Source organism: Buteo buteo, chromosome 8, assembly GCF_964188355.1.
Source record: "Buteo buteo chromosome 8, bButBut1.hap1.1, whole genome shotgun sequence".
NCBI classification, from domain to species: Eukaryota; Metazoa; Chordata; class Aves; order Accipitriformes; family Accipitridae; genus Buteo; species Buteo buteo.
The window spans coordinates 16,978,435-16,990,439 of NC_134178.1; the positions used below are offsets into that span (position 1 = coordinate 16,978,435).

General features: G+C 41.3%; 1 protein-coding gene across 12 annotated transcripts in view; it reads left to right on the plus strand.

Annotated features, from left to right (window-relative positions):
- The first annotated feature begins 3,784 nt into the window (after positions 1-3,784).
- Positions 3,785-12,005, plus strand: part of SYNJ1 (synaptojanin 1) — a 68,677-nt gene continuing 60,456 nt past the window's right edge. For 9 of the 12 annotated variants that reach the window (XM_075033811.1, XM_075033814.1, XM_075033815.1 and 6 more), the window contains exons 1-2: positions 3,785-3,885; positions 5,206-5,351. In XM_075033811.1, the coding sequence (XP_074889912.1) occupies positions 5,228-5,351 (124 nt within the window). In that variant the 5' untranslated portion in view covers positions 3,785-3,885; positions 5,206-5,227. Of the gene's footprint in view, positions 3,886-5,204; positions 5,352-6,218; positions 6,705-12,005 lie in introns of those variants that run through there. The other 3 variants (XM_075033812.1, XM_075033817.1, XM_075033818.1) reach the window with 3 other exon arrangements.

Genomic DNA, 12,005 nt, shown 5'->3' on the forward strand with positions numbered 1-12,005 from the left:
CAATTACCATCAGGGGAGAAACACACTTGTCTTGGGGAATTAATTTATCACCAACTAAAATAGATTTGGATACCGAGAGACAAAGACAATTAACACACCTTCCCCCTCCTGCCCATTTATCCCAGGCTCAACTTCACTTCTTCATTCCTGACTCCTCTACCTCCTCCCTGCTCCCTGAGCTCCAGTGACAGAGCTATGTCTCAACATTTCCGTATATTTAAGGTTGGTGAGATTCCAAAATTCAATTGGCAGGTGGGGAAAAATTACCAAAACCTTTTATTACACAAAACTGAAAAACAAATTAAACTTTGTTTGTAATATGCTTTGCTATATTATGCAGTATATTATATTGGCAATTAGTTAGAATGAAATACTCATTCTCATTTTCCATTAACTTATAAACAGCAGTATTTTCTGAAGTTAATAATAGCTTTATGAAAGCTCCCACTATTGGATAGCAATACATTTTTTACATTCTCAGCTGATGTAAACTGATACTGGTGGATGAAAAATTGGACATGAGCCGGCAATGTGCGCTTGCAGCCCAGAAAGCCAGTTGTATCCGGAGTCGCATAACAAGAAGTGTGTCCAGCAGGTCGAGGGAGGCGATTCTCCCCCTCTGCTCCACTCCATGAGACCCCACCTGGAGTACCATGTCCAGCTCTAGGGTCCCCAGCACAAGAAAGACACAGACCTGTTAGAGTGGGTCCAGAGGAGGGCCACAAAAATGGGTGCCTCCCATTTGGGAAGGCTGGAGCACCTCTCCTACAAAGACAGGCTGAGAGAGTTGGGGTTGTTCAGCCTGGAGAAGAGAAGGCTCTGGGGAGATGTCATAGTTTAACCCCAGCCAGCAACTAGGCACCACGCAGTCGATCACTCACTCGCCCCTGTCCCAGTGGGATGGGGAGAATTGAAAAAAAAGTAACTCTTGGGTTGAGATAAGAACAATTTAATAACTAAAGTAAAATAAAATGTAATACTAACAATAATAATACATGTAATAATAATAATAGTAATTGAAAGGAATATATATAAAAAAAAGAAATACAACCCAAGAAAAGACAAGTGATACACAATGCAATTGCTCACCACCCGCTGACCGATGCCTGAGCAGCGATAGACCCCTCCCAGCCAACTCCCCTCAGTTTATATACTGTGCATGACATCCTATGGTATGGAATATCCCTTTGGCTAGTTCGGGTCAGCTGTCCTGGCCGTGCTCCCTCCCAGCTTCTTGTACACCTGCTTGCTGGCAGACCATGGGAAACTGAAAAATCCTTAACTTAGGATAAGCACTACTTAGCAACAACTAAAACATCAGTGTGTTACCAAGATTATTCTCACACTAAATCCAAAACACAATGTACAAGCTACTAAGAAGAAAATTAAAGCTATCCCAGCTGAAACCAGGACAGGAGACCTTATTGTGGCCTTTCAACATATAAAAGGGGCTTATAAGATGGAGAAAGACTTTTTACCAAGGCCTGTAGTGACACGACAAGAGGCAACAGTTTTAAATTGAAAGAGAGTAGATTTAGGTTAGATGTAAGGAAGAAGTTCTTCACTGTGAGGGTGGTGAGGCACTGGAACAGGTTGCTCAAAGAAGCTGTGGATGCTCCATCCCTGGAAGTGTTCAGGGCCAGGTTGGACGGGGCTTTGAGCAACCTGGTCTAGTGGAAGGTGTCCCTGCCCACGGCAGGGGGGTTGGACTAGATGATCTCTGAAAGTGCCTTCCAACCCAAACCATTCTACGATTCGATGATTCTACGATTATATTTTCAAGTGATGCATTTCTCTGATGTTTTGAAAAAGTCAACTGCACAATAATGATTAGCTAACAGAAAAAAATTATATTACCCTGAGGCAAAATATATGTGTTCATAAGAAAACAACCACACATGCCATCTGAATCTATTTTATCTGCTGAAAAAAAAAGTGTGAATAAACTTGATACATCAATTGTTTTACACTGCAAGTATGTATGAGTTTAGCCTTAGGTGTGTTCTATAAAACAACCTTTAAATTGCTGTCCCTGTTAGTGATCTTTATGCATGGATAAAACCTGGACACACTTGCTTTGCTTCCACAGCAGCTACATTGTCATTCTTTTATTTTTACATTCTCAATAGTAAAAAAATCTTCACGAGTTTCTTTTTTGATGCTATGCTAGTGATAGTTCAATTACATGTAGGCGTCTACCATGAACAAATGAGAAATAGCATAAGCTGTAATAAGCTGTTAGCAATTATGTAGTCTAGTAATTTCAAAACCCATGAAACATCTTTAAATAGTCTTTTAAAATATCACACTTTTATTTATCTATAGAACATTTTCATTGGGATCGTCATAGTGTGTGTAGGATGTTGGCCAGCTAAAAATGCACAGAGATTACCTACCCTGTATTTTACATCACAAATATTTGCTCTGTGTTCTCTCCCACCAGTGTACCCCACTCAACTGGTACTTAGCCTAGGGTAGGTATGTGGGATAAAACCATATTTAAATATCAAAAGATTATCTATGCAATCTATTATTTCTTAAACTAGGCCAGAGCTATGCAGGGAATATATATCAAACATAACTTTTTGTGTTTCAGTATGAAGTTTATATGAAACAAAAAAGGTCTTTCTGTTTTTAATTTTTACCCTTCGCAATGGGAATTGACCTTGGACGAGAAGGTAGTGGGAAGAGATTCTACAATCTAAAATTAAACACGGCCCAGCTCTTGTCTCAGGAGGTAGCTATACTTCTCAGGGTTGCCCTTATGCATATTCAAATGCATAGTTCAAATTACAGTCTCTGGGAAAAGAGTTTCTCCGCAGTTTTTCAGCTTTTTTCTAGTCTCCACTCAAACTGCCACCCTGGCCCCGGCGTTATCCAAAGTGCAGCAAAGCCCACTTCTCTCTTGATTTTAGCATGTAGCTCTCAAACCTGCCTTCTGGAGTCTCCTCAGCAGCTTGCAATGTATCACCAACACAATACAGTAAAGCTCCGGTGAAGCGGTACTCCTCCTCCACTTACAGCCTGCACAGGCTGAATGGAAATTTCCAAAGAGATGCTGAGGGACGGTCTGTCCCTAAAACTTTTGAAGCCTGTCAGGAAGAGGCAGGCTTCAGCCGTGATTCAGTGCTCCCACCCGGCCCGAGGCACTCGGTGAGCATCTGCACGGACAGCTTCTATGCCCACCGCACATTTTGCGCAGCGAGGTTTTTCAGTTTGCGGTGCTATTCGTGAGCCTATCCCTAAGATCTTTCTCCCTGCTGCACCTGTAATAAATACACAGCCGGGACTGAGGCCGGCTGTGTTTTAACGTAGCCTCACCGTGCGCCCACAGCACGTTTTTCATCTTTGAAGCCTGCAACCCAGCACTGCCGCAAGACAAGGCGAAAGGAGGACTTCTTCTCAGGGCTCTCTTCCTACTTTTCCCTAGGGGGCCAGGTCTCCTCAGGCTGGACTCCACCCCGACAGCAGGGCTCGCCCAGCGCTCTGGTTCAAGGTGCCCCTGACAGGGCCTACACGAGGGATGCCGCTGACAGGAACCCGGGTCCGGCAAAGCCTCCACCCAGCCCGGTGTCGCGGCTCCCGCGGGCCAACGCCTCCCTGCCCGCACGCCCCGCCGATCCACCCTTCTCCCTTCTCCCCTCTCCCCCGGGGGACGGCCGGCCGGCCGGCAGCCGCTTAACGGCCGCCCTCGCGCCCCGCCTCACGCCGGCCCCACCGCCCCGCTTCTCCCCCCCACCCCCGCCCGCTACCGACTTCCGGTGGCGGGAGGCGCAATGCGGAAGGGACGGCGGGGCCGGAGCGGAAGTGAGGTGCCGCCGGCTCCCGCGGCAGGGAGCGGAGCGGAGCGGAGCGGGCGGCCGCTGGTGGCAGGTGGCGCGGCCGGTGAGGGAGGCGCTGGTACCGCTGCGGCTGGGGGGCTGGGGGGGGCGGCAGCGCCGGGGGGGGCGCTCGGCGCCTGTCAGCGAGCGGCGGAGCCGGCCCGGCTGTCGCCGTCGCGGGGCTCGGGCCGCGGGGGCGCCGCTGGCGCCAGACAAGATGGAGGCTCTGTCAGCGTCGTGGGTACCGGCGGCACCGGGCTGTGGCGGGCGGCGGTGCGCGCCTGCCCTGGGCGGCAGGTGGTAGCGGGGCGGGGAGCTGCCGGCCCGGTGGCGGCTCCGGGGCTGCGCCTCGGCCGCGCGGTGGGAAACTCGCGGCTGTCCGGTGGCCGCCTTCCTCCTGCCCGGCGAGGGAGAGGGGCTTCGAGCGAAGGGCCGGACCGGCGCCGCTGCTCCCCGGGCGGTGCTGCGCCCGCAGGGGCTGCGCTGGAGGGTGGGGGCCGGCGGGTTCCGTACCGGCGGCGTCGAGTCCGCGTCCGCCCTGGAGGCTACGGACACTGAGCCGAAGGGAGGGGGGAGAGGGCAGGGAGCCCCGCTCCTGGCTTCAGGAAGAGCCTTCCCTCGCTGTCTGTTTCCTGAGCTTAAGCCCTCAAAATCTGGCTACTTTCGCGTTTGCTTATAGTTTCTTATTGTTTGGGCTTTTTTATTGTTTAAAAGGAAGATCTTGCCTCTGTGGTTTACAGGCTGTTTCACTAGTGCAATACTGCAATGTTTCGGTCGTCAGCCACTGCAGGGGAGGGTTTAAATCCAAACAAAAACCTGCTTTCATTTAAAAAAGAAAACCAAAATAGGTTAATGTTTTTGTATGATCTTTTAAAACGCCTTAACAGCTTTAGTGTTTAAAATATGCTGTCCTTTTGTACAAGGTCAGAATCGGTAAAATAGATCTGAAAATTGAAAGCCTACCCAGGCTTCTGGTCCTCTGCATTTGACATTAATTTACGATTAAGATAGTCACCGCTCTTATGTATTTGTGGTGCCTACAGAACCTTATTTTAATTCTTTTTTTTTTTTTCTAAGAAGAAATCCGATTAAGTATGGTGAAAGAAATTCTCATCTCTCAGAAACTTAAATAAATCCTTTATTTTGAAAGGTGTTTCTCTGGGTAATTGTGTTTTTGAAACATTGTTATGTTGTCTTTAGATAGCCCTTATATTTGTTTTGGAACATGAGATGAAATAAGTCTTGTGAGATAGAGTGAGCAGGTCTTTTTTTGTTGTTGGTTAAACATGTAAAATCCCTAGGAAAGGATGCAAGTCAAACCTGCTTTGCAGAAGGTATCTGGAAGCACGAGAAGGTTTCACTAACATCATTTTGTGTTGGACAGGACTGCCTCTGATAAAGGCAAAATGGCTTTCAGTAAAGGATACCGTGTCTATCACAAGCTGGATCCACTTCCATTCAGTGTGATAGTGGAAACCAGAAACAGAGAAGAATGTCTCATGTTTGAATCCGGAGCTGTGGCTGTCCTCTGTAAGTCAATATGTTTTGATAACTACAATGTAAAAAGTTGGCAGACTTGACATTGTGTAAACAATTTATTTATGGAATATAAAGAAGCACTATTCTGTTTTCTTATTTGCTGATGGAGAGGCTTCTAATTTAAATGAGGAAGAAAAAAGACATTTTCGTATCTTCATCTGTTGAGAGAGAATTTTTACACATTTAATTACATTTCATCATGCATGTGTATTTTCATGTACACTAAATTTTCTTCGAGTAGCTTCTAACAACATCTGCTTATTTTTTTGGTTCTGAACAACCTTCTCCTTTTGAATACATGATAACTTATTGAAAAGCTAATTCTCTGTGTTGTATTTCATAATAAAAAATTCTATATTCTTAAATGGTATATCATCTTAATTTGTTTTTTATCTCATCTTGTATCATGATTTTTGATGGCTTTTTGATTTTTAGCTTTATTTTGTCCCTGTATTTTTGACCCATCTTGAGACTCTGTATTGATTTGTCTTGTAATAAAATGAGTAATATTTGGAGCAAGGTGTCTTGCATTGCAAAGTTATTTTTACATGTTTTCAGTGATAAATGTATTAAATGTTTCCCTTAAATTCTTTTTGCCCCCCCTTTTTTTTAAGTCATAGTTGAAGGAGGACACTAAAATGAGAAGTGCAGAAGAGATCTGTGAAGCCTATAGATAGGGTTTTAAAATGTAGTTCTGTTTGTAGTCTTCAGAAAGTCTGAGCACCTTGTTGCACAGAGTTTCTAAGCTTGTTTTTGACTCTTTTGTAGAAAACTTTCATACCATGGAATTTTTGGGGTTTTTTTTAAGTGAATAATGTTTTAATGAATTCATTCTGATGCCTGTTTGTGGTTTTCTAGCCTAGCTATTCTGAGCACCCAATCAAAAAATGGGAGATTTTATTCACTGCCTGAAGTCTGAGTGGACTCAAAACCCTACCTTTCAGGAGGATGCACTGGCTTTGAGACTGTGGAGTAGGCTGAATGGGGAATGTGTTCTCTAACAAGACTCAAGAGTTAGAAATGCGATTTCCAAAGAAGAGCGGGACTTGAGATATGTTTCCTTTCTTCCGTATTTGCAATTGGCTCTTCTATACTTGAGTGTGTTCCTTGGCAGTGGCATGGTGTCCTTCTGAGGCACCTGACTGCCCCTGTGTAAGGTACTTAGAAGTTGGACCATAGAGTCATCAGTACTGGACAGGCTGTATGAATAAGTACTGTCTAGCATACAGCTTAATCTGCGTCTTTAATGTGTGATTAGAACAAGCTGCCATTAACTGTTAGAGGCCTAGCAATGGGACATGCCAGCATGATTGACATTATAGCTGCAATTATATGATGATCCAGGTGAGAAACAATGAGTGCTTTTCTATTTTTGAGAATTGTTTTTTTTCTGATACAATTTCTTCTTACTATATTTTTAAGTAATTTCGTTGACTTTGCCAGCAGTATTTGAAAGGCATTGTGTAGTGTGGATTGGGTTGGGAATAAGTGTCCAGTCATAAAGCTAGTGAACAGGTTTAGTGAAATCCATAAAACGGGGAAAAATGCTTTGAAGATTTGTGGAAAACTTTATTTTAGCATGTATTTAGTAATTAGTGAACATGCTTAAGCTACTTAAGGAGCAATGTATTAAAAATAATTCATTCCTGAAAGTTATGCTCAAAAAGGACAGTAGGTTAGTTGGTTTTTGTGCTGTGATACACTGCAGGCACCTGGATAAATGTTCTTCTCTAAAATTTAAAAACCATATCAAAGTTTCTGCCCTCTTCTATGCCTCACGTTGTTACCAAACAGAGGAATTGGAACCTGAAGGAAGTTCAAAAGCCTCTCTCCTCTTGGGTTCTGTACTTAGTAATAGCATGTTATTAATCTATAAAGGTTTGTCTTTGGTATTCTAATTGGTAGGTTACAACATAGTAAACATTCTTACTTAGCTAGAAGTAGTTACTCTGAATATTGTTTTCAGTAACCTTAACCGGTAAACTGCTTACTCTTTTTCTATCTGGTAAATGGGCATGTTTTCCTGATGCATATTTAGCTGTGGCATTTTGCCTTAATTCCCTTTTTGCACCTCAACTCTTTAGGTACTGAAACATGATTCTTTTGTTAATGGTTGAAAGATCACAATCATACCCTTGAACTGACAGCAGAAAAAGTGCGGAGTTCCCTAGCTCAGGATTTTGTTTTCTCCTTTTCTGCTTGCTGTTCTCTTCTGGTATCTATTCTTTTTAATACATATTTAAAGGAGTACAATTATTAGTGCTTGGGGGAGATTTGTAAAGTACTACTCCATCTCTCTAGTTGTGCCACAGAAACCAGTCAGAAGATTCTAGTCTGTAGCTATACAAACTTCTGGATGTTGGTACAAATCTAAAAGCCAAAGTTAATGAAAGACTGGCCGTTGGGGGAGATTCCCCAGATGTTTGTAAAATCTGTGTGAATAGATAGAAAAATGGTCAAATCAAGTATATATCAATTTAAATCCAGAACAGCATCACTTTAAACTGTTAAAAACTCAATATTTTTTTGCTGGTGGTGGTAACAGTTTTTAGACTCAACAAAAATTGACAATACTGATCTCAAACTGTTAGACATTTTTCAAAAGATTTTAATAAATACTGAAGATAAAAAAAGGTGTTCAGCCTTATACCCAATCACAGTTCTTACGTGTATGTAGAATGTATAATAAAGACACAACCTGGTGAAACACACTTTACCATTAAAAGTGATTCATGTGATTTGGTTCTGAGAGCCTTAGTGAACTGCATCTTATGCGGTATCCATGTATAGAAATTCCGATTTGAAATGGGCTAAGAGAAAGGAATGAAAGCTTACTGATCCTTTAAATGTCATCTTAAAGGAAGTACATCTGTCATTGTGCTGAGGGAAGGATAACAGTATTAACCTTCATCCGCTTTACACTCAATAAAGCATTGCAAGATGATTCAGAGGGTTTTGTTAGGCCTCTGTATGAAATGCTATACAACTCATATGTTGTGTGATTTTCAGTGTGTGTTATACGTGCACTGAATCTGTTATTCAAGTCAACAAAATAAGATGGAGGAAAGGAAGAGGGTCAAAGCGATGGTTCACAGAAGTGGCTGTTGCATAATCACTCAGTCTTAACATGGAAGCAGCCCAAGCCACGCTTCTGCTGGAAGCGTTCTATGTACTACTTGTAACACGGATTAGCTAATGTTACTGTGACCAAAACATCTGAGAGATACTTTGCTTGCCTTTATGTATTTAATACCTCTTTTATTGACTCACTCCTAGTATTGGGTTAGCCCAAGATACTGAAGTCTGAGGGGATCCTGCCAACTTGCTTCTCAAGGCATTGTAAGAGCACTGAGTTTTAAATGTCAGCAGCTTCACTGCTGATTTGTTTAGAATTTAGTGGGAAGATGACATAGATTTATTTTTTCTTATTTGACATATAAAATAGACAGTATATTTATTTTTTTAAATAGGACTCTTTAATGAGATATCTTACCTGTAAAGATTTTATTGACTGAGCAGGAGGGTGTTCTCTCTCCCTGCTCCTCTCTGGTGAGTCATAACAAAACGAGTGGGAAGCTGTCTACTCTTGTCGCCTGCGATGAGTAAAGGAGAATGTTCTGTTGTCTGGGAAAATACTGAGCCCTGAGTGGAGAGAGCAGGAGCTTCATGCACATCCTTTGACTTCAATTTTATGATAAAGCTGAGAAGATAGCAGGTGTGAACAGGAAGAGGCACTTTGCCCACCCTGAGTTTTTTGTAGAGCTAGATAAACAAAGAGCTGTAATAACATGAGTGCAGCAGGCATCCTGATACTCATAGTCATGTTTAGCAAAGCTACTCTATCACCCATTCACATTCCACTTCTTTTTAAAATGAAAATTTTTCCACACTGCATTCTTCAGGCGGGGCGGGGAGGGAGGGAAGCAGATATGCTATTATCTATCCATGGTAGCAGATGGAATATAATTTTGCAAGAGATTTGAAGTTGACATGGTGCTTGAGGAAACTTAGACACACAAAAAAGAAACATACTGACAGATACAGTTGATGAGCACCTGCTATATGTACATAATTATTAAGGAGCATAACATTCTGTATGCTCAAAACCAGAGGTTTTTTTTCTTCGGTGTTTGCTGCCACCAGTAATAAACTGCTACTGTGTGATTCTCCCCACCCCGCCAATAATATTTATATAGAGTTTTGAGTGGAACCACATCCCCTTAACTAGGAAAGGAGAATATTTCAAAATAAATTACTACTTTCTGTTTTTCATGATGGGATCCTATAAAATAAGCTTAATATATTTTCCTGTTTTATGTACATATGTAAAGGAGCAATAATAAGAAGAATTAAAATTCTTCAAGCAGTAATTTATCCTCTGGCAAGAGTTTCTTTATGTTAGAGAGAAAAGGACAAATACAGGCTATGGTAGAAACAAGTTTTGAATGTATTTTGATGTAATATATTAATCTGAAGCCAATTTGAAGGGACCAATGCGAAGGGACTAGGATGCAAAGGCAAACAGCAATTTCACCTTCCTGTCTTTGTTACTATTTTGACTGAGTGTCATCTTCCGGACTGTGCCTTCCCATTAAACAGTATCTCAAAACACTTAAGAAGCTGCAGGGAAGCAACAGCTACAGTGGATGCCAAGGGCAGCCATGCTGGTGGAGGAGGCTTTAACCTGTCCTCCTGTCATCAGGTGCCTTTCCTAGGATTCTGCCAGAATTCACTGTCCTTTTGGATCTACTGGGAAGATGTTCTGCTCATTGCTTTACAGGCATTTCCAAGAAAATCGTATGGTTTAACAAAGACCACATATGCTAGTCTAGCACACTTTGAAAAGTACAAGAAGTACAGTAAGAATCTTCCCAGGAGGTTGATGGAGGCAGTGACTCTTACCTGGGAGGACTGTGACCTCTTTGAATGGTGGATCTGTAGGAATTTGGTCCACAGTTCTGGATATATTAAAAAGAAGTTACAGCAGAATCTGAAGGCTATTTGCTTCTTAAGGTAGACTAGCTTTACACCAATAGTAAAGACTATTCTGTATGTGTACCACAGGCCTTTGCATTATTTTAACAAGGGATTTCACTGGCAACAAATAATTCTCTTTGTGAATGTTCTCTTTTCAATTCAGTAAATTTTCATTTCTATAGTAGCACATGTTATAGTAAAAATCTTGGTTTTGCCCTACTGGACATCCAGTGAATAATAGCTCTTGCTAATTAAATGTCATGTTAAGAAGCCTAGTTTGCATACTTCTGCAGTTACTCAGACATAATTTAGAAAAACTAATTAGCATTCCTACTTTTCAGATAATTTGGTAGCTTTTTTGCATGGTAGCACGTATTCAAATTGAAAACTTTGTAATTTTGTGAATTGACTTGTACAGGCAAAAATTGCGACAGTTGGCTTTCATGTAAAATAACTAGATTTTAGGCAAAGTATTCAGTATCAGAAGAAAATCTTTGTAGATTATTGGTGCTATGAAGTTTTGCATTCAGTGGAGAATGTGTAGCTGGGTCAGAAAGCCCAAAGCTGATGGAAAGGAGGTGCTTGTAGGCTGTTACATAGGTTGGCTTTGTTTTCACACTTTTATTTCTCAGTTTGTTTTTTTGCCCCTTGTCAGTGGTATTAGCTGAAACTATACATTTTGTGAAGTAAATTTACATAGTATTGAAAAATAATGTTAAAGCAACCAAGCCTTCTATTTGCTCATCTGTTACAATTATTTTTGTTGTTGTTGTTCTGAACAGTGGTTCTTTTTCTGGTGTGTAGTGTTTAAATATAATTGCTAACATCTAGAGATGTCTGGGGTTTTTTTCATTGCTGGGTAGCGGTGATTTGTTATTTGGAGGTTCCTCCCCATAGTCTTAAGATACATGTTGATTATGGTAACGTAAATGTCTTTGTGAAGTGAATAATGGTACCTTATAATTTGAACTAGCAAATAGAGTGGAAAAAAAAATCATCCTATTAATTCAAAGCAAATATTGTATGAATTATGGCAGATTTAAATATCAACTGCCATCCAGTTTTCTATGCATCTATTCATGTCAGCAAAGTATCAAAAGTAATAAAATGATTCTTCTGTTGATTGATTTATAAATGGAAGTGGTGACTCCACTCTGATTTTAATGTCACCTATGTGGTAATATTAAAGTGTTAGCTTTAATTTAAATACCAGAAGTTTAACTGTCCTAGTTTGACAAAAAGCTTGAAAACCTCAATCTTAAAAGCTCAAAAACCAACTGTGTAAGAATAGTTCATAAATTTTTCAGATTTTAAACTTTTTAAAGTGACAGTAACATGAGCTTTTTCTTGTCTAACTTAAATGAGACGTCTTGTTTCTGAAGGAATTGCATATAATTTCAGGAGTGTGTCTTTGTTCCCAGCTCAGTGTCCCATGTTCTAGCTAGGAATTGTAGCCACTAACTTATAATGTGTCATCGTGGCACCTTGTGAACCCACCAAGAAGAGAACATAACTGTAGAAAGCCTAAATAATAACTTTTAATGTGATTTTAACTTTTTAATTGTTAAAATTGCAAAACTAATTTCTAGTCTGGAATTAAGCAGAATATGTGTTGAACCAAATTGTCCTGAAGACAGGATTTCTGATAGGCTTCCATTTGCATAACAG